The 20,775-nt window shown below is 34.5% G+C and overlaps 1 protein-coding gene across 4 annotated transcripts in view; it reads right to left on the minus strand.

The window, feature by feature from the left end:
• Nucleotides 1-20,775, minus strand: part of LOC142973445 (V-type proton ATPase 116 kDa subunit a 1-like) — a 40,357-nt gene that overhangs the window by 14,152 nt on the left and 5,430 nt on the right. The window contains exons 2-5 of one of the 4 annotated variants that reach the window (XM_076115127.1): nucleotides 20,193-20,372; nucleotides 19,416-19,544; nucleotides 17,355-17,443; nucleotides 16,508-16,546 (exon numbers count right to left, since the gene is read on the minus strand). In XM_076115127.1, the coding sequence (XP_075971242.1) occupies nucleotides 16,508-16,546; nucleotides 17,355-17,443; nucleotides 19,416-19,544; nucleotides 20,193-20,372 (437 nt within the window). Of the gene's footprint in view, nucleotides 1-16,507; nucleotides 16,547-17,354; nucleotides 17,444-18,143; nucleotides 18,191-18,288; nucleotides 18,375-19,415; nucleotides 19,545-20,192; nucleotides 20,373-20,775 lie in introns of all 4 variants that reach the window. The other 3 variants (XM_076115128.1, XM_076115130.1, XM_076115129.1) reach the window with 3 other exon arrangements.

Genomic DNA, 20,775 nt, shown 5'->3' on the forward strand with positions numbered 1-20,775 from the left:
AAATCTTTGTTATGAAGACAACATGGCTTTAATAACCACAGATTAGCAAAAATCTCTAGAATTTTATCAAGATTTTTGTCCGGATCTAAGTTTTCACTTACCTTCAAACAGATCCATTATCCAAACCATTTCCGTAACATCGTATGTCTGCGTGTCCCCTATCTCGGATCATTGACGAGAGAACTTCACGTATCGGACACATATTGATGAATGAACGGATTCAATATAAATACGATAATACTATCTATCTATAGTAATCATTTGACGGCGCACTCGTGAGTAAATCCCTTGGAATCTTTTGTTACACAGATTTTTCTGGAACTTAGTATTTTTCCGTAGAAAAATTCCGATAGGGATTATTGGAATTATAGATCGTATTTATCTCATGCCATATCATGTAATCGATGAATAGGATGTTGTCTATAATGTTCAGCTTTATTAACAGGCAAATAATAAAATTCAACACAAGTTTTTTTTTATAATCAAGAAGCATTTAACTGTCGCTACTCAATTATATGGCTGTCATGATCTATTTCTAGCGTAATAAATAAATGAACCTCCGTTTATAATAAAAAAAATGTACATAATGAAGACTTGATTTAATAAAGATTAATTGTAAACGACATCTTAGAAGAATTATAGGTGTTTTAGTAATAAATTATGATCAATATTAAGGCACACGAAGTGCAAGGGCCAAGTTTAATCGAAAAGATTTTTTTGGAAATTCTCTCGTCATCAATTCGTATTCAGATGGGAATGAATTAAGGAAAATTACGCCCAAATATACAAAAGACACTGTACGGTTGAATTTTGATGAATTTTGAAATAGGGTAGGTATCAAAAAATACTAAACTAACAATAAAAAAATAATCAGGCAGTCTGTAAACAACAGTAAGTGCAATACTTTATTACAATTAGCAATAACGTAAGCCAAAGTACGTGACCAGTAATTTTATCCTTATTTTGCAGTTTAAAACCACTTACATATAATATCTAATGACATTTTCAAGGGCATTATTTGCAGACTGCCTAAAGGACACGTTGAAGTAATACAAACAAACAAAATATTATCAAACATATCGTAATACAATTTTGTGAGATGCATATTGAAAATACAACATTTTTGTATCAAAATATACAGAGAGTCAGAGACTTCTCAAGATTGTGTAGAGAACATTTTTTAAGAATATTGAAGGACTTTTTATTTTCGGTTCCCATTTCCACTTCCGACACATACAATTCAAGTCGACAGAATTACTAGTATTTTACATACATTTTGACGTATTTATAATCCAGACTATATCATTTCATTTGTGTTATTTACTCACACACGTACCTCTGCGTTGGAAATTCCCTAGTTGATATTATTTCCTTTATGCTTTGTTTTCAGGACACAATAAAATTAGGTATAGTGCGATTCAAATTGTGTGTCAGCATAACCAGACGATGATTTTCGCAGCTAGGTATATTCTTATAACCTAGATCTTATTTCTATAAATCACAGCTACAACATCAGCACTGAACTAAGTATGCATTATGCTTATACCAATCATGCTGAACTATCTGTTCCTTTGAACCAAATCGTCTAGTGAAATAGCCTGTTTCTTAATCTAATATCATATTATTATCAATCCCAACTTAGTAATCTCATATTACCAACAGGCTTAGTAGAAACGCATTACAATAATTTAGATGTTGAGTAAACTCCTACATCAAAACATATTATAAATTGGGTCTAAAGATGTTCAAGATTCAATATCTAAAGAAACAACACATCGTTGCTAAAAGCGCCTAAGAGGTTTCTATAGAAAGAGACAAAGCTAAACCTAAGACAATAAGAGGAAAGAGTTAAGAACATAATAAGTGTATTACTAAGGGAAATCCCGATGGAACTGCTCAACCTCATATATTAAAATACACTCATACATACAACTGTTATGATCCAGTTCGTTTTGCGAGTTATTTATAGACACGGACGTTATATCTCAGAGGCACGTCTAGACACAGTCTTGTAAATTGTTGTTATTTTTGTGATTCCATCTTGTTTAAAACATTTACAGAATTGCGTTATACAATATAGACTAGGTACGCAGATAATGAGTCACACCAATGATTTTTGTTATGAGCATATTTAAAAACTAGGTACTTCAAGGATAAAAAATCTGTTTTTATTTTTTTCGTATCTTCAAAAATGACCGAGATATTAAACGTCAAAGTATGGCCTTCGCGCCAAACTCCGGCGAAGCGGCCGCACGGACGTGTGACGTCATCTCACGACACTGCTATTTCGTTAGTACTTGCCGATACCTACATAGGCTCGTTGTCTCTCGCGGTTTCGCTTTAAATAATTTGTTTTGCTTATAGTGGACAAACAAAATGGTTAGAAAATATTGTATTGTTCCTATGTGTACTAAGTCCAGTGAAAAAACACCCCAAAAAATGTTTTTTTCTGTACTATGTACCTAAACTGTTTTATATTTTTGCAAGAGACACCTAATCTAAAACTTAAAGCCCGGTTCAGATACTGTCAAGCGCAAATGTTAAATAGAAGTTTATTGCCTTTTGAACACTTCCTCAAGATCAAGATGCCATATCATGTTCATACCTAGCTAGCAATGAACTTCTACTAAACAGTGGATAGGTACTATTTAATGAGCAGTTCAATGACCTCACAGGCGGCGGCGAGCCGAGCGCGGCGGTTGAGTTGGCGTTGGTTTTTTGTTTTAAAAAAAGAACTCATGTTTATTAAATCTAATAATATCAAAATTAAATTGTTTAATTAAAAGTTCTCATTACACACCCAATCATATGAGACATCCTACAGAGTAGATTCATGTGTTCATATGATAGCCATCAACCTGACTAAAATCAGAGGCAGGGTGTCAATTTTTTTTTTATAATATTATATTAAAACTATGTTTTCCAAATTTACACTTGGTAGGTACGTAACACTCATTATTTGTAATGCCAGTTGTAACAAACTTTCAATTTTATTGTTAACTACACACAATAATATTATTAGTAGTATACAAGTTCAACTTTCTTTACCTGGGTCTAGTTGATGATTGTGTGCGTGGCGATCAAGATCGAGGATATCTTAGTGGAGGCTTATTTTACAAAAAACACGATGATTAAATTTATAACACATACACATACACAGACTCTTTAAATATTAAATGTAAATCACTTTTCAAGTCAAAACTCCGCATCACCCGCAGTCGAACTAGCGTGTCTGTAGCGACGTGACGTCAGCGCATAGCGCGCGAAGCAACGCAAATTTAAAAATGCAGTGAAACTTTATAACGCTGTAACTTCGGTAATTTTGACCCGATTTTGATAAAACAAAAACTATTATTATCAGCATAAGTACACAAATTTAATGCAGTATGTTTAATAGTCATATTTTGATGTGCTGGTGTGACTCATTGATAAACCAACTTTTACAGAAGATGCAGTTATTTTCAGAAATATGATATTTCTTTATGAAGGTATCATCGCTTGTGCAAGTAATTAATTAAGCTTCATAATATGGTGATGAGCGCGACCGCTTTTTAGTAGATAAAAAGGATAGGAACAGACTTTGACTTAGTCCTGAATTATGAATTGCACCGTATAAAAGAGAAGAGAGAAATTGAGTAATATAAAATACGTTAACAAATTAATAATACAACAAATGATCAAATCTTAATTAATTCTTAGTCTATTTTTATAAGGTCATAATAATAAATTAAGTGTGTACTTCTTCCCGATTGTTTTAAATTTATCTTAACACACGTGTTTCTTAGCTAAAATTAACTTACTGCATTGGATTACGCGAGATTAAAAGCAAATCTCATGTACACAAATAAACTCGTAGTACGATAAAGAACTTTATAAATAAACTTTTAACGTCATCTTACTGTCGCAGTAAGTACATAAACAATTTTAAAAGGATAAACATTCATAAAATCACACCTTTTTCCCATAGGGCTAGCCAAAAACCAAAAAACGCCACTTAATAAGTTCCCTTGCCTCATTCACATCCATACATCTTGTCATAAATGACCGCCGGTTACAAGTTATATTTAAACGTATAGTAAGTAAATAAAACAAGCTTCTTCAAGTAGGGCGTAGTCCATTAGACTTCGAAAGGGTGCACGGTAGTACTTTCGCCAAGTCTAAAGAACGGACTTATGAACTACGAATCATGTAGTTTTTTTCTTGATTATGCCTTGTTGGTAGTAAGACCATACTTCGTATTAACAAAAACAAATTATACTTGGACTATTTTCCCTATAATACCAATATAATATATGACCCCTACAACACATATGCATAAAATAAATTTTAAGTACGAATAGATACTCTATTAGAACATATCCGTCATATTCTGTATATGTATTAATATAAAATCCATATATTCTATTATTATAACCGTCGTATTACAATTGAGATAACGCACAAACAATGCAATAAAATCTTATATACTGTATTCGCACTGAACCATCGTTGTTATATGCTGCTTCTACATTTGTTTAAGGTTACGGTAATAAAATTAATAAGTTTACGTACGATTATTTTATGTTTTAACATATTTCAAAGTTATTATAAAAATCTTGACTTGCTAGATAAATGCAATATATCGAGATAGTACGAGTGGAATAATTCCACCAAAAGTGTAACTATTCAATGTAAATCGATTTTCCGCGGCCCGTTTTCTTACAGCTATAACTTTGGTGAAAAGAGGGCTGAAGAGTAAAGTCAAAAATATAATTATAGTCTTTAATTTAATACCAAGGTTGTTGATGTATAATTACATAAGTATTTATTTTAATTGACTTCAACTTTGCATTGTAATCACACGAATAATTATAATTGTACAAACCGGCTACGTATTTTAAACATAAAAGATATTTATTTATTAAGTTTTTTAATCATCTGTTTAGCATAATATTATAATCACATGACAGTCACTTGACCAAAAGTCCGAAGTATGACTGACATAAGCCGTTTGAGAGTTAAGGAAATATCCTTATTTCAACAATAATAATACCTATAACGTATTTTACTCTATTTAGCAGGTACAATATAATATAATACAATATTCAGGACAAAATATGTCCAATATTTATACCAAGTTCAAATTAAATACAGATAGGAATGCAGGTTTTATATTCCAATAGTAATACTAGTTAGACGACTTGCTAAGACTATTGGTAACGGCCCGATTTCTTAGGAAAAGTTTTCTTTGACGTCGAGTAAAATATTTTCAAAATAAAAGAAAACTTGGCTATGTTTCGTAATGACGTTTTAAAATGCGTTTTTTTTTGTACGGCAAGGCAAAGGCACATGATCGTCCAGGCTAGTACTGCGGCAATAAGCATTCGTGTAGATAAGATTAAAATATCAGCTGTCATCATTTTTCCATTGCGGACGTAAACTGGTATAAAACATTAGTAATGAATGTTATATCTTTATGATAGATCTGATAAAATACTCTATAGTATAGTGTTAGAAAAACTTTAATATGTATTTATAATGTTATGTTTTCAACAAGATTTCAAACAAGTTTGTAGTGATTGTACCAAGTGGTGTTCTTTGGTCTACCTACTACTGTGATCAAAAGGCTTGATATTTTGTATGTATAATGTATGTTGTTTGTATAGAAACATTATATGGATGTCTTTAATACAAGTTATTTGATTCCGAACCCCGATATGATTAGATCGAAATCGATTAGACAGAAATAGATACTGAGCTAAAGATTTAATTTAAAGATATTATGATTTAAGCATATGCACTTAAAGATCTCTAGATTAGTCAGAAATATGATATAAGTTAAAGAACTTTAGTTCGTTAGTTTCTCTGCAACAAATCATCAGTTGTTATGACAGTTGCTCATACGGATATAAAAACAAACATTGTTATTGTTACAAAGAGTTTATCTCATGACATCATATCTGCATTTCCCCAGAATTAGTCAGAGATTATACACTTCTTTCACGCACGGTATAAAGTCTATTCTTTGCTTAACGCCGACGGTAAACCTTCATCAGGTTTTATTACCATCATTGAAACTATGGGACTAATAAATTCGGATACTTAATTTACATCTAAGCTAGAAAAGGGGAAGAAAAATCTTTGGGTCTTGATAAAGAATAAGATATTTTAGCATCTCGACCAAAAACTTTTAGTCTAGGCCAAAAAAGGGAGTCTTAAGAGATAGTCAGAAAAAATCGAAAACTATGGCTATAAATCAAGAAATTTCATATCTTATGTCAAGGGGGAATATTTATAGTACATAGCCAAGAGATGGAGACTCTAGGAGGGAGGTTGCTTAGAAAAGATATGAAGCTATGTATCTCCACTAGACATGCTTGTGGATAATAAATAGTCAGTACATAGAGGTAATTATAGTACATACTTTTGAAATAATAACGAATGACATTGAAGAAAGAAACTTACAGTGAATGGAACGTAATTAGTCATTAAAGTCATATTACGCCAACCTTTGATTGCTATCAAATAAGTGTTTTAGGATACAATGACCAACATTAAGGGCTCTCATTATTATAATTGTGTTTTTTTTTTATATTAATAATCTTACGAACCATAGCGCAACTAATGATTATTTTGTGGATAATAGATTTTTAATTCATATCTGTGACTTTAAAATACTATGCAGCCGCATCTGGTGAGATTGGAAGCCGACTTCAACACGTCTAAAGTTGAAAGAAAGGCTAGATTGAATGATCTGTTGATGTGGCTTTATTTTTTACTCTAGCACGCGAAGCAAGCTTCAGTCAAATACAACCTCATAGACTTTAATACATACACAGCACACATAACCTATGTGTTTCAATGGAATCTTATAAACAGGAAGTTTAATGCCTGAACATTTTAACTACGGGAGTTTTACAATGAAAGTATTCCTCTTTCAGCAGGTTATTTCCAATAGCTTAAGTTGCTGAAAGGAACATTCAGGCCTTGAGAACAGGAATGTGCAGGCACTGCTAGAGCTTTACACTGATTGAGAACAGTTTAATGGAGTAGTCTTGTTACATAACATTTAGCCAAAGTATATTAGTTTTAAGTAATAAAAACCTCGTTCCACTATCAGTGAGTAGTAAAAATATTAGTACGTATTGTTTCATGTGATAAACACGAACCGTGTCTAACGTAACAGCCGGCGTATGGCCCATGAAAATGTACTGAATAACTTTTATAGCGTACCAACAATGAAATACGAGGAAAATATTTAATATTCTCTTGTCATTTGCATTTAATGCTTATGTGAAAACTTGACGCGTAGTTGGGTACAAGAAACTATTAGGTACTTCTCTATGCATAAAATAAAATAAATGATTTTCTGAAAGCATACCGATGAGCTGCTACCTTTTTGCAAAATGGCTTAGATGGTGTAAAAGGCAAGGTAAGGCAATTTAATTTATAATTTCAGAGGTACCTCCATGGTGAAAATAGTTTCTTTAGTTCTCCTTAGCCGATGAATGAATTTATTTATTTTAATAGAAAACGGATCTATATAGGCATCAGTTAGTATTTTTTACGGACACAAAGATAATTTTTGAGAATAGACACACGAGTAAGTACTTCATGCTATTCAGCTACCATATTCTTCGGGATTTTGTCGTGCAAACTTAAATGGAAACACACAATTCCTATAACTTTGTCTTTGTATGTATTATTTGTACTGTATTTAGCCACCATTATGAGAACAAAATGACAATAACCAGGAACAGTCAACATATGATATTGACATAGCTATTTAAACAAAACTGCCGGTCTTTATATGGTATTAACTAAGAATACACGTAACCCTCTAATTCTATTGTCAATTCATACAAGGGTCTCATCATGTATGGTAAGATACCATATAACTAAGACCCTATATAGAATATTGTAAAGAAATGAAACAGTTTTGAGGAAAACACGAGTTCACCGAATGATTTTAGTCTTCAAGGCTTTGACACTCGCGTGCTACATGATACATCTTTGGGAGTTTTTGTGAAATGTTTTATTCTTAGAAATTTGTAAAGATATTTACGTCATGTTGAATAAAAAGATATTATAATGCAACGGGTCGTAAACACGATTGATCCACGGTCGATACAATTCGCTCAAAACGTCGAGTAAACGAGAGTTTAACAGTTTTACACATGAAACTGTTTGATGGGAAAGAAATACAGTTGATAAGTAAGTGTCGATTCATGGTGAGGTAACGAATTGAATAAATCTCTCTCTTTATTTCAGTGGAGGCTTTTGTTTATTACGATGAATTTTATACGTTTAGAGCAATAAAATGATTGAGGAAAATGTGAACGAAATTGTCAGCGTTCCGAACTATTTATTCCCTACATTTTTACTATCGTTCCATGAATAACAAAAAAAATACTAGCAAGTACAAACACGCAATGAGTATCGGGTATTTCCAGTTGCCTACTATTAAGGAAAATAAGTATGGTAGCTTTCTCTGTAAAACTCACTGCAACTAAAGTAATATTTCACAAGAACCTACATTTTCAAAAGTTCTATTCTACTTCATTTTCTTCAATAATGATTGTAAATAGTGTAAATAATACTGCAAAAGGCACAACCGGTAGCATTAGTTTTACATAATTACTCTGCTAGACTATGGGCCAATTTCAAAACTCTCGGATAAGTATCAGATAACCTACCCAACAGATATAGTAATAGCAAATATTTAACACTATCAAAATTCGACCCGGATAATCTAGCCATTACTTATTAACGCGATCTTAAGTTCTTCCGTCGTTGACGTTTGGTGAAAAAGTTTGTTTTTGACAAGTGTTGTCATTGCTACGGCAATTGCCATAACAAAATTCACCCGAGCTAAACCGGGTTTTCATCTAGTTATAATGCAGCGTCTGTTTAAACGAACAATTTAACTTCAGCCGAGGTTATATTTCCCAGAATCCCGTGACCAACAAACAGGTCATTGACAACCACTCAAGGATAAAACCACCACAATATCAAACGTCATTACTATGACTAAGTCACAAGCAGAAACAAAGGTTTCTCACGACTAATTCATCTTTACGCGTTAATCTGCCATTGTTTCGATGATTGCTTGCAGGTTTATTTCCAGCCTTTAAATGGATGTTTAAACACATTTCATTATTGACAGATTTTGTGATGATTCGTGTGTTTTTTGGCCATGTGACCTTGTTTTCTTATATGGTTTGTATACTGTTAGACTATACCTATTTACTGGCTCTTCTTATATAGAAAAATCTTTGTTCAAATGCTTTTTTGTGGTTAATTTAGAGACTATTTGCTTTTAAATTAGGTGAACTTAATCGATTACGTTCAAGTGAATGTAATTAACTACATGGAAACTTAAAAAGATAGACAGAATAATATTTTACTTGCCTTCAATTTACTATGAATAATAACTTTTCATAACTACGAGTAATGATGCAGCCAATAACGATATTTTATTATTATCCTCACCACAATATAATTAGTGGTAGGCAAAACCTGCCAGACTTAGCTATAACTCTTACGCATTCCTAAAAAACCTAGTTTACATAAATAATTATGTTACTACAACATTTCCAGTTAAACCATCAAACGGAAAGTACTGTTCAAGGGAACTATTTATCATTACATTTGAATATATAATTAGTATACGATCACGTGAGATGACTAACTGTACGTATATGGCAACTATCGTCGACAGCTGATATGTTAAAACAAACAAAAACCAATCTTAATTTGATTAAAATAAAGTTGATTTCTGCTTGGAGTCTACTTCAGTCATCAAACCAGCAGTTGTTGAAGATTTATATGTATTTCGTGTTCCGTTTCCCAGACTAACACCTCACAAAGGAATTTCTACCTTTTAGCCTAGTATCTAAGGTACATTTTAGTTGTATAATACTTGTGATGTAATAGCCTGGCGCCCGTTTCCCTGGCGCAGAACCAAGACGTCTGTCTGTGTACGTAAACGATGTAATTTATAGTTCTGGAGTCCGTCTGTAATGCGGAATGTACGAATACCTGTTTGTACATAGATTTTTCATACTTTTGCGCTAAATCGTCGTCTAGTTATGCCAACGTCAATGGGAAAACCATAGGAAAGAATATTGTGTATTATTTATCACGTAATAATCTACATTGTAGATAGATGCTAAATGCAAAACCCCTGGAAATGACATCAAAAACCACAAAAATATTCCGTATTTTGCAGCAGATCTTCATGAACCGATACTTTTAATTTTCAAAACCTGCCATTGTTGGCTTTCCTGAAGTGTCCCCAAGGCAAAGTTTTTACTCTTACCAATCCATAACCTTATTTAATTACAAGTCATTAATCTTAAACCTCCTATATACCTAGATCCGGGATCCTAAAGAGATACCAACTCAAAACACAGACATCATAAAACTAATCACAGTTTTTGCTTCACCAAAAAAACATTGCAATCAGCAACGTATTTCTGTACATTCGTAATCAAAAGTCATATAAAAAACTATCAATCGTACAGACGTGAACAAAAGTGTCTGTAAAAAATGTATTACAAGATGCATCTCACAACAAATGGAAAAAAACAAACATATTTATTACAATTATGAACAAGGATTTTCACACTGATAAAAAAACCGCATTAAATTACATCAACGTATCCGCACACTGTTTTCGACTCGTGTTATCCAAATTACACCATAAAACAAGATCTTTACCATAAATATATTTCTGTCTCTTTCCCTCCTAGCGCATAAGACATGCGTCAGAGCGAGAGGCAAAGGTATTTGATTGCGACTGTGATTAAATGTTATTTACATACATTGTGCCGTAATTGTGGTGTATATTCAATCTTAGTCAGGTGTGTAATAGGCAGTCAAGGTTTTGTCAAGAATACCGGTGTCTACACAATATGTGGTATGTTGGGCCGTATTTATCGACATAAGTACTTGATCACTATGAAATATGAATATGAACTTGAGGATATAATTGAACGCTTTAATCAATTTGCTAAGATAAAAAAAATGTATAAGAGTACAGAATTAAATTAATTTTTGCACCTAAAAACAACTTTTTTATTGACATCTAATTTCACAGTTCTTAGAGCTATGATGTGAATCTGTCATAATGTCAATATCTCTCTGAGCTGAACTATCAATCAACATATCAATTGCATAAAAAATCTTGAAATATCCGATCCATGGACCACCCACATCCACACAAGACCTTAGAACGTCTTTGAAAAGGACCTTCTTTAAACAAAAAAGGTAACAAAATATAACATTTAGCAGAACTTTCAAAATTTCAAATTAATAGGTACCTACTCCTAACAGAAAATTATTCATCATCCAGTAATTGTTCAATAACTATTATAAAACAATAAAAACCAACGTAATTATAAGTTAAACGACTGAATTATAGCAGCCAAGCACGCAACAATAAAGATAGGACTTTTACTAAAGAATACCTATAGATTAATAGTATTCAATGACTATAAGAATTTTTGCCATTCATCATCACGTTATCTCCGCCCACTGAAGGATATCACTCTTCTTTTCGCACCAACAAGTCCTATTATATATCACCTATTTCCAAGAAATTTTCCCCAACTTAACTATGTCATCAATCCATCTAAACATGTTTCATATGCATTCATTCAATCTCTATTTAATAAAATATTCATATATTTCAATCCGTCAAAGCAGAAACTTGCCTGTTTGTGTGCATGTTACACTTTCACGGCTAAACTACTGAACTAATTTTGTTAAAAAATTTTGTCCAGATAGTTGAAGATCGGGGATCAAACATAATCATAAACAAACTTTTTTTAAAACTAGCCTTAGGCGGCTGAAATAGTGGATCAAACGAATAAACATAAAAGTAGCTGCTTAAGTTAACTTGAAGCTTATATTGAGACATTTAAGAGTAATTTGTCATCACTAATTTAAATCTTAATACAAACATTACGCCAACATTACATAACTACGAAACGAGGTTATCAAACACCAAAGTACTGGTATTTGTATTAAGATAAAAATATTGGAAGGAAGGAAAAGATTCTACGAACTACTTAAAAGATTTCGCAATTTGACAGCCTAGCGTATCAAAGAAAAAGTATGTTAAGTTGTTGACCCAGTTCGTTTCCTACAGATAAAACTATGCGGTAATACTGTTATGTTGATAAAAGTAGAATTGGGCTAGTGTCTGTCTATTTTTTGATAAACTGGATAATAAAGCCATATAGTTGACTAACTGTGTAGAGCCTAAGAGAGGTTTCGAAAGGGCTTTACTTAAAATTCTGGGTGAAACGATAGTCATTGACGAAATTTTTCTGATATTGGTACCCTTGCAAGAGTGCCAGAAGATTGGTCTTGGATTGGCTAGATAAGTCAACTATTATAACAGAAATAAGATTAATTTTTGGGCAATCATTTATCTTGTATAGTCCCCAAGGCCTAACACAGTAAGAAAAGTGATCGTTTACTTTCAATCAAAATCTTCAAGATATTCACAATTCTTTTGTTACTTTTGACGCTTAATAAAAACCCTTTTCCTATACATCTGCTAACCAACAATGACAAAGTAAAACGTAATACGTATCGCAAGAGTCACGAGGTGTTGCGTTCAGTTCGAAGTGTCGACCTTCTCACCAAATTGAATTGCATGAACTCTCACGCCTATAATTCGAAAGGAAACCTACGTCACTAAGTGTCTTCGTATAATGAATAACTTAAGTTATATTTGTGATTTTTGTGTTGTTTTTTGTGTTCTGCACTGAACGTTGACTGAGATTTTATCTGTAAAGAGGTTAGCTACACAGCACGAAGACAGTCAGCCTCAAGTCCTATATACTACTGACCACTAATTAATTAACAAAATGTCGCATATCTCACTAATAATTTACCTGCCAACTGCAACAAACTATGACCACAAAAAACCCAATGTCACATTTTCCCCGAAGGGATGAATCATTCAAGACATTTAGCAACCAATCTGGTTAGAGCACTTGCAAAACCAGTTGTAAAAAATCAAGATCAACGAACTAAAAGTCAATGGAGTGACCGGATGACTTTCTAAGCAGACCAAAACAAGATTCGCGTCTCTTTAACCATGAACTTGGAACATACATTGATATTTTTCACATGAGCGATAATGTAGTAGTCACGACTGTGTAGGTCGATGTTCGCGAGTCCATGTAACGGTACTTTTGTATACATATAGAGTAACGTGTATACAGAGAAAGCCGTTTGTTAATGCTTAAGGAAGTAAGCATGAATTTTGCTTCCAATACCATCACAAGACAAATGATGAGAATCGTTCAATGAAGCATTGTCATTCCAATTACTCATGAGTTAACACGTAGAATAAATGCAATAAACAAAAACCATTGTAAATATTCCTCTACAGACTTGCAGGAAATTGCAGTGACACCGCAAAATCAATCAGAATTTAATTTCCTTTTCAGACGATGCAAGGACGTAACCAATCCTAGATATAACTATCTATAGAGAAGCTATAACGAATCTATAATTGAAACCTTAGAGAAGTACTAGCCAATCCAATAAAACAACAGGCGACGAACATAAATTGCTAAAGAGACAGAAACCACTTTACAATTCCACGTGGCTTTTCATACATAAGTCACAATGAATGTAATCTTTTAGACATGAGACTGACAAAAAGCCACAATTTACGTCTAATAAATTTAGCAAAGATGACGGCGAACCATTTGTTTCGTATTTAATACAATTTTGTTACGCATTACTGAGGAATGTAATGTACTGATTTGCGTAACTACTAACCTTTTACATTCACTGGTAATTTCAAAGATGTATGACCATTTATTGTCATTGAGAGTTGTTGAAAGATCTCAATGCCCTTAGATGCAGCATTAAGACTACAGCATCTTTGAGACTAGTTTGACTACAACCCAAAAATAAAGAAAAGAAATCAAATGCCAGGTATAAACGGGTCAAATAGCTTGGCAATAAGCGTGCTAACAATGTTGATTGACGAAACACAAATATACAGTGGCAGTTTACTAAACAAGGCTACGAGTTGATGCGTCGCTGCAAATATGTGACAAAAAGAATCAGTATACGAAATCTTTGGAGCATGGTATTTTGTAAACCGACCATTCCATTTCTTTTGAGAAAAACAAACTACTAATAGTGGAAATGAATGCAACTAGTTTTAAGAAGTAAGGGGGTAGCCGTGAGGACTGCTGAAAACAGCCAAAACCTTCTTTCTTCTAGCACATAGATTGACAGGTTGATCATTGAATGATGAATTCGATAATTGAATGAAGGAACTTACTAAGGAATAGACTTCACTAAATCAAGGATGGGAATAATTAAAAAAAAACTGTGTTTAAAACAGCAGACTTAACAAGATTTGACGTTATCGAAGTAGGAACAATTTTCAGCACAGTTTCGTAATTTTTTATCTCAAAACTCGCTTCCTATCTGAAACCTTGCGTTGCAAATCCGACGTAAAGATTTACAACCAGATCCAGCTGCCGTCGTGATTACAGCAGCCGCGATAGCAACAATCCGCAGACGGAATAACTCTTATCATTCATCTTAAAAACATTCGATAGCTATTGTTTTTGTTTGAAACACTATCTAAATACCGGAATTTCAACAACAACAGACCCAATAATAAAACAATCAGAGAAATAATCCTGATAAATTTGACGAATGTCATAGAGGAAGACATTTTAAATTCCAAGACTGATCACTTATTTGAGTGAATCAGATTCTTTTTTTTTTTGCTCGTATGTGATTTACTCCATTTTGTACTCATGGCACTTACTCCATTTACTTATGACGATCTCCAGATTTTTTTGCGCCTATAACTGTTTCATGCATAAATGGGTCTAATTTTTTTTCGCAACTGAATAAACGATGTTCGTCTCTCTGTTACATTCAACTCATCCATACCTTACATACATGAGCCTTGTCTGTGTTTCTGTATTCCATACATCTCTTACACTACGTTTGTAATATCATTCTGCGTCAAAACTTCATACCGAGATACGACTTCTAAATAATCCTGAATATCAGCGGAAAATTCTGAATGGATATATCAATATTGTTTCTTTGTTTGAAAAACATAGTGTGGGAAATGACGCTATCGATTTGTATGATATCAATGACGGTTGTCAAGAAACTGAAACGTTTCACAAGTACCATTGTGATGTAAAACATGCGTCTGATAAATATACAGATGTGTTCCGAAATGGACTCAATGTGAGTGTGACACGGAGTATTAATTGTAGACCACACAAAGAACGATTGTCCTCTATTGTAACACTATAGCCTGTTATTCTGAACAAAAAAGAAAATCTTTTCAAATTGTTCTAAATAATCCAAAGTGACAACGATGACGATGTACTATTTTATATAGCACTCATGTAATAATGAAGTTAGCTATTAGGTTAACGAGTAACTGTTCTGATACTGTGTACAGTTCAACAATGTCGTTTAGAAACAACCTCAATGACGTAATTGATACCTAACAGACCCATATTGTGTTAGACAGCCAGCATTGTGTTACACAATGTGTCCATTTGAAAAAGGCTAGGCAAATTTATCACAACCATACTGGATCGAGTCAAGGTTGCCACTGAAACTACGTGTCTTAGCTACACTTGTTATACACAACCTTATATTAACCGCTACTAACACACCGTAAGATTGAACATAAAACATACTTTAATTAAATATTGGCACACGTTGATAAGCGGCTGTTGGCTTCGACTCAATTACAAAGTCTCGTCGCGTGACGTCACACATACACATACTGGAATACTCAATTAGTGACAAGTTTAAAGTTAATAAAGCTCTTGTCCGTCGCCGGACATGGCAAGCCGCTGTTAAACCTAAACTGGTTTAAATTGAATAACACGAGTCTGAAACTATTCTAAGAACATTACAGAAAAAAACATAAATTATTATCTAAGACACTCGTACCAAGACGCTGTTAGGATTCTCTAGGTTGAAAGAATACTTCGTCATCAATTCCTTTCCTATTTACGTGAAAACTGATAAAATTGTGAACGGTATCATGCAGGGAGCGTATCTGTGACCTCATATATTTGTACAACACATTATTTAAACTCACGATATAATTACACCATTTTATGATAAGTAATATTTATTCACAAAATAGGAAAAGTTTGATGACGAATTGTCGCGTTCAGCATTTACATGTTTCGCACCTAATTCCATTATCTATTCTTGAAGTCCAAGTTACCTTGATAACGCACATGAAGTTTAACGTTGTTTCGATTAAACAATACTGTGATATTAAAGTGAATGTTAGTAAGCATGTGAAGGTGTTAAAGGGAACTGTATGTTCATTTAACTCCAAGTGGTGAGGACAAGATTGAAAAGAGTCAGTTAATTTCAATATTGTCTGTGATACAAGTGATCATTCAGTCGGCAACCATACACTTATAACAGATACCCAACCACTACCGTCTATCCCGTCTACATATAAAATACAATATACACTACTAACCAAGGCAGGAATTCCAGGGATTCTTGTTTATCCCGCAAACTAGGGAATAAATCAAGCACAAATGTTTAGCGATACTGTACAAGTTAGATCTACAAGTTAACTTCTTGTTGTTGTATTGTTAAATATTTCTGTAGCTTTATATTCTTCTTCTTTGTCGGCTCGTGTATTTACATCATTAGGTAAGATTATCATGCAATTTTAATCGTATATTACCTATATCTTTCCAGTGACCAGTAGCCTCTTATATGGAAGACTTCTTTAAAGTAATTTTTATAATTAGATTATACTTTATAAGGAAGACTTACACGTGTACCATTGTGCAACATTAGTTCTTAGATAATGTTCACATAAGCCGTTATGTTTAAGGCACTCACTAACTACGGATCAGCATGTTGACTATGTCAATATTTACGAGATTCTTCGTCAAATAATAAAACTGTCAGGCTTGTGTGAACAATGTGATTGATTGCATCGTCTTTGGTTCAGTACATCGTTGTTTCATGACTCGCCGATGTTACTTCACCAGAATATCTGATATGGATACGTAGAATTCAGTAAATATTGTAAATAATCAGTTGGTATTACTGTGTTGCTTCCGCGAAGATAACATACAACATTTATGGCGGGACATATAATTTAAGACAAGCTAGATAAGCAAGACGAGCAACCAATAGAACCAGTTGTGAATGTAGCAGTTGAACCGTGTGTCACAGTCCACTTGTGCAGCGGTATCGTGTCCGGCAGTACCGGGCAGCACCGGGCAGTATCGGGTAGTATCGGGTAATATCGGGTGGTATCGGGTGGTGGTCAGTGTCACTCCAGTGCGTTTGTACACACGCATACGTACCCTAGTTGGACGTGGCCGATATGTCTGTTCGGGTCGTCGGATATGAGGGCGCGCGTCATCGACTCAGTGGTACTGGCACCACCCTCGTGCTACACGGAGGACAAACATAAACATGTAGACAAACATTGCCCATATGACGTCACAAACGCGATATACGACATATACACCCAACGACACTGTTTCCTTGCCTGTTGTAGTAAAAAAGTAGCGCCACCTTCTCACTGCAAAACACCTCACACTACGCGCTTGCGCTTGTGCTCATCACAACGTAGCTACAAACAAAATTCTATAAAGCTTCGATGCATTGTTAGTTTGTGTCTACTTCGTATTGTGTACAAATTACAGTGTCGTTTATAATAAACTAAAATATAAATACTCTATAAGACTCTGTCTCGTCGTGATCTACATAAACATGAACATATAAAATCATAATGGCATGCATAAAAATGACAAGTACACAAAGCGTGGATGACTTTATGACAACGGAAATAAACTATTTTGTAAACCTCCTCGACTCCGGGAGCTGAAAGAGTTCGCAGATGGACTTCAAAAATAAATCATGTCGGAAACCTTGTTAGTTCAAAATAAAAATTAAAAAACTCACTCAGGCAGCAATTGGTTAGCACGCTCGATAAGGGACTCGGAGTAAACCACGAAGCTTATTAGAACTGTGTCGGTCTGAGCCGGGTGTTGCGGTACTACAACTAAGCTATCATTCCATCACACAAAGAGTCAAAGAGAGGTGTTATGTTGATGATATACTATAAACCGGCCGACTCCAATGCTTGCCTGAGTGGTGATCGGTAGACTCCAGAATCAGCGTCACAGTACAAGCGCTGTAAAAATAATAACGCTCATGTGTGTGCTTTGATTTCCATTCACTTAAATGGAGATCAAAACGGTTCAACGAGCGCCTCGTAATCAATGAGCATACCCAAGCTTGAGAGCTTGCCCGCCCGCCATGAGTCCCTCCTCCCCAAGTAGGGTCACCTGTTCCTCCTCGCGCGACGGGTCCGCCATCTTGTGCACACACACGCCAACATGGCGTCAAGGTCAGACACGCGCAATGTCAATGTCACATTCGGTACGAGTGCGATATTAGTGATTTGTGGCCATGAAATCATTGCACCGATAAATCCTCCCACAAATTGGATTTTGAGATTAGAAATCGTTCACGTATCGTGCACGAGTACGTCAAGCGCAGACAGTAATGTATGCGTGCGATCAATCAACTGACGACAATGGACGTACAAAAATGTGACATTGACATCACGCCGTCATTATTTCAAACAATATAACCGAATTTAAGCGTTCAATTTCGTAATCTATTCTTCTGAAGCCCTCGTTGTTATATAGATATAAAATAATTCAATAAAATAAATAATTAAGGACCCACGACCTTCTTTGAAAGGAAATGTTAACATTGTTCAAAGAATTGGAAAGTGTTGAACATAAAATTAGTATTTGATACTGTTGTTATTGTGCTTGAAAGTATTAAAATAAATTTAAATAATATCGAATGAAACATTGATCAAAAATAAAGGGAAATCAATAAATAATATGAATGAATACATAAAGACGATTGAAACATCGATCGTGGAGCTAATTTTTTGCTACAACAGCGGTATTGAATCAGGTTCGTACCCACGCTATTTAGTTAGTGCGAGGCCCGACGCTGTCCAATCAATATGTGGAGTCTGTTGACATGGTTCCCTTCATACATATGCATCAGTGATCTTGATCACAGTCAACATTGACACAGTGTACGAGATAACTACATGGTATTTGACGTCACTGGGTAAACAGTACAATATGGAGTAGAATACGTTCATATTCATTGCCATTTCACATTTTCAACTAGAGTGTACCCTGATGGGCTATCTTATCGGTGAATAATTATAGTATATTGGACATGGCAACTACTGATTACGGCGTGTAGCGCGTCGGCAACTCGGCACGTATCGCTAATTTCAGAATTTGAAGGCAACAAGTATTGAGTTGGTGATTGTAGATTCGTGAGCTCTAACATGAATGATAAGGTCATCTGTGTAAAAAACTTACCTCGTCAAAGAAAACTTGTGTTTTTCTGAGAATGTGCTTGAGTTCGGTGAGCTCGAGGAAGTTTCTCTTGAGAGCTTCGGCGTTCTGGTTTACCTCGCGGAGTTCGTTCTCCAACTTTTCGAAGGTTGCCTAAGAAAAAGACCAATGGATTGACTATTTTGAAATACAAAATACATATACAGCAAATTATGTGATGAAACCAGTCAATGAACTCAAAACCATCGTAATATGACATGCTGTTACGACATTTACGACTAAATGATCCAGCTACGTTGGTTAAATTGGGGATAATTAGAAACAGTCACGCAAAAATATCAATCAGTTAGTATTTTATGAGCTTGCTGTTCGTATAAAATATGGCAGGTCACGAATTATTTTCCTCTAACCATCACTTGATACTGACTGTACTTAATATCAAGCGATACTCGCCCTGTCGATATATAAGTATCAAAATAATTTAGATCTTTGTAAGTTTCTACCCTCCAAGTAAAACTGCCTGTCGACCTGCTAACTGCAGGATTTTTTTTCTAAAAGACTACTGCACTTAGAATTGCTCTTTTGCCGCGGGGACTTTTGCAAGCATACAAACAACGGACACAAAGTACAACCAGACCCCAAACAATTATTTCTGGATCGCACAAATAATTGTACGGTGTGGGAATCGACCTCCCGACGCAAAAGTAGCGGCGTGGCGACCTAAACCACGAAGGTTTTTAAATTTCTACCCTCCAAAACGACCTGCTAACTGCAGGAAAGTTGATTCTATTGTTTCCTTACCTCAAGATCAATCATCTCCCTAGGTTGTGGTGCTTCAGGACACTCGCCAGGTATTTCCAGCATGGGGATGCCGTCGCGACGGATCTCCTTCTCCAAGTACCTGAGCTTGCGCTCCATCTCGTCGCAGCGGCGGACCTCATTGACGAACTTGCGTTGGAACGCGTTCACGTCTGGGTTTAACTGGTGGAGGAAAATATTTGCTGTTGTAATTACGCAATGTAAAGTGCTGTACAGGAGATTTTTGCTATAATATTGTTGTAATGCGAAACTGTAAGTAATATACCGACTTATCATTGTTTTTTAGCTTTTTTTATGAATCTCACATCAATTTGTTACTTGAAATTACTAATTTCCTCTAATTTAAAACTTATTATTACAGAAGTTGAAAATGGTTGAACCATTGCGTGGACGGGTCGAAGAAGGCAAAAAAGTAGATGTTCTAAAGTTCTAAATACAATAATAATATAAATTACTACTATATCTATGTTATAATAGAAGCTGTGTGCTTAATAATAGATCTATTCATCACACATCGGAGGTCGCAGGACTCGTAGGGGCTCACGGTCAGACTAATCGATACATG

This window comes from Anticarsia gemmatalis, chromosome 6 (genome assembly GCF_050436995.1).
Source record: "Anticarsia gemmatalis isolate Benzon Research Colony breed Stoneville strain chromosome 6, ilAntGemm2 primary, whole genome shotgun sequence".
NCBI lineage: Eukaryota > Metazoa > Arthropoda > Insecta > Lepidoptera > Erebidae > Anticarsia > Anticarsia gemmatalis.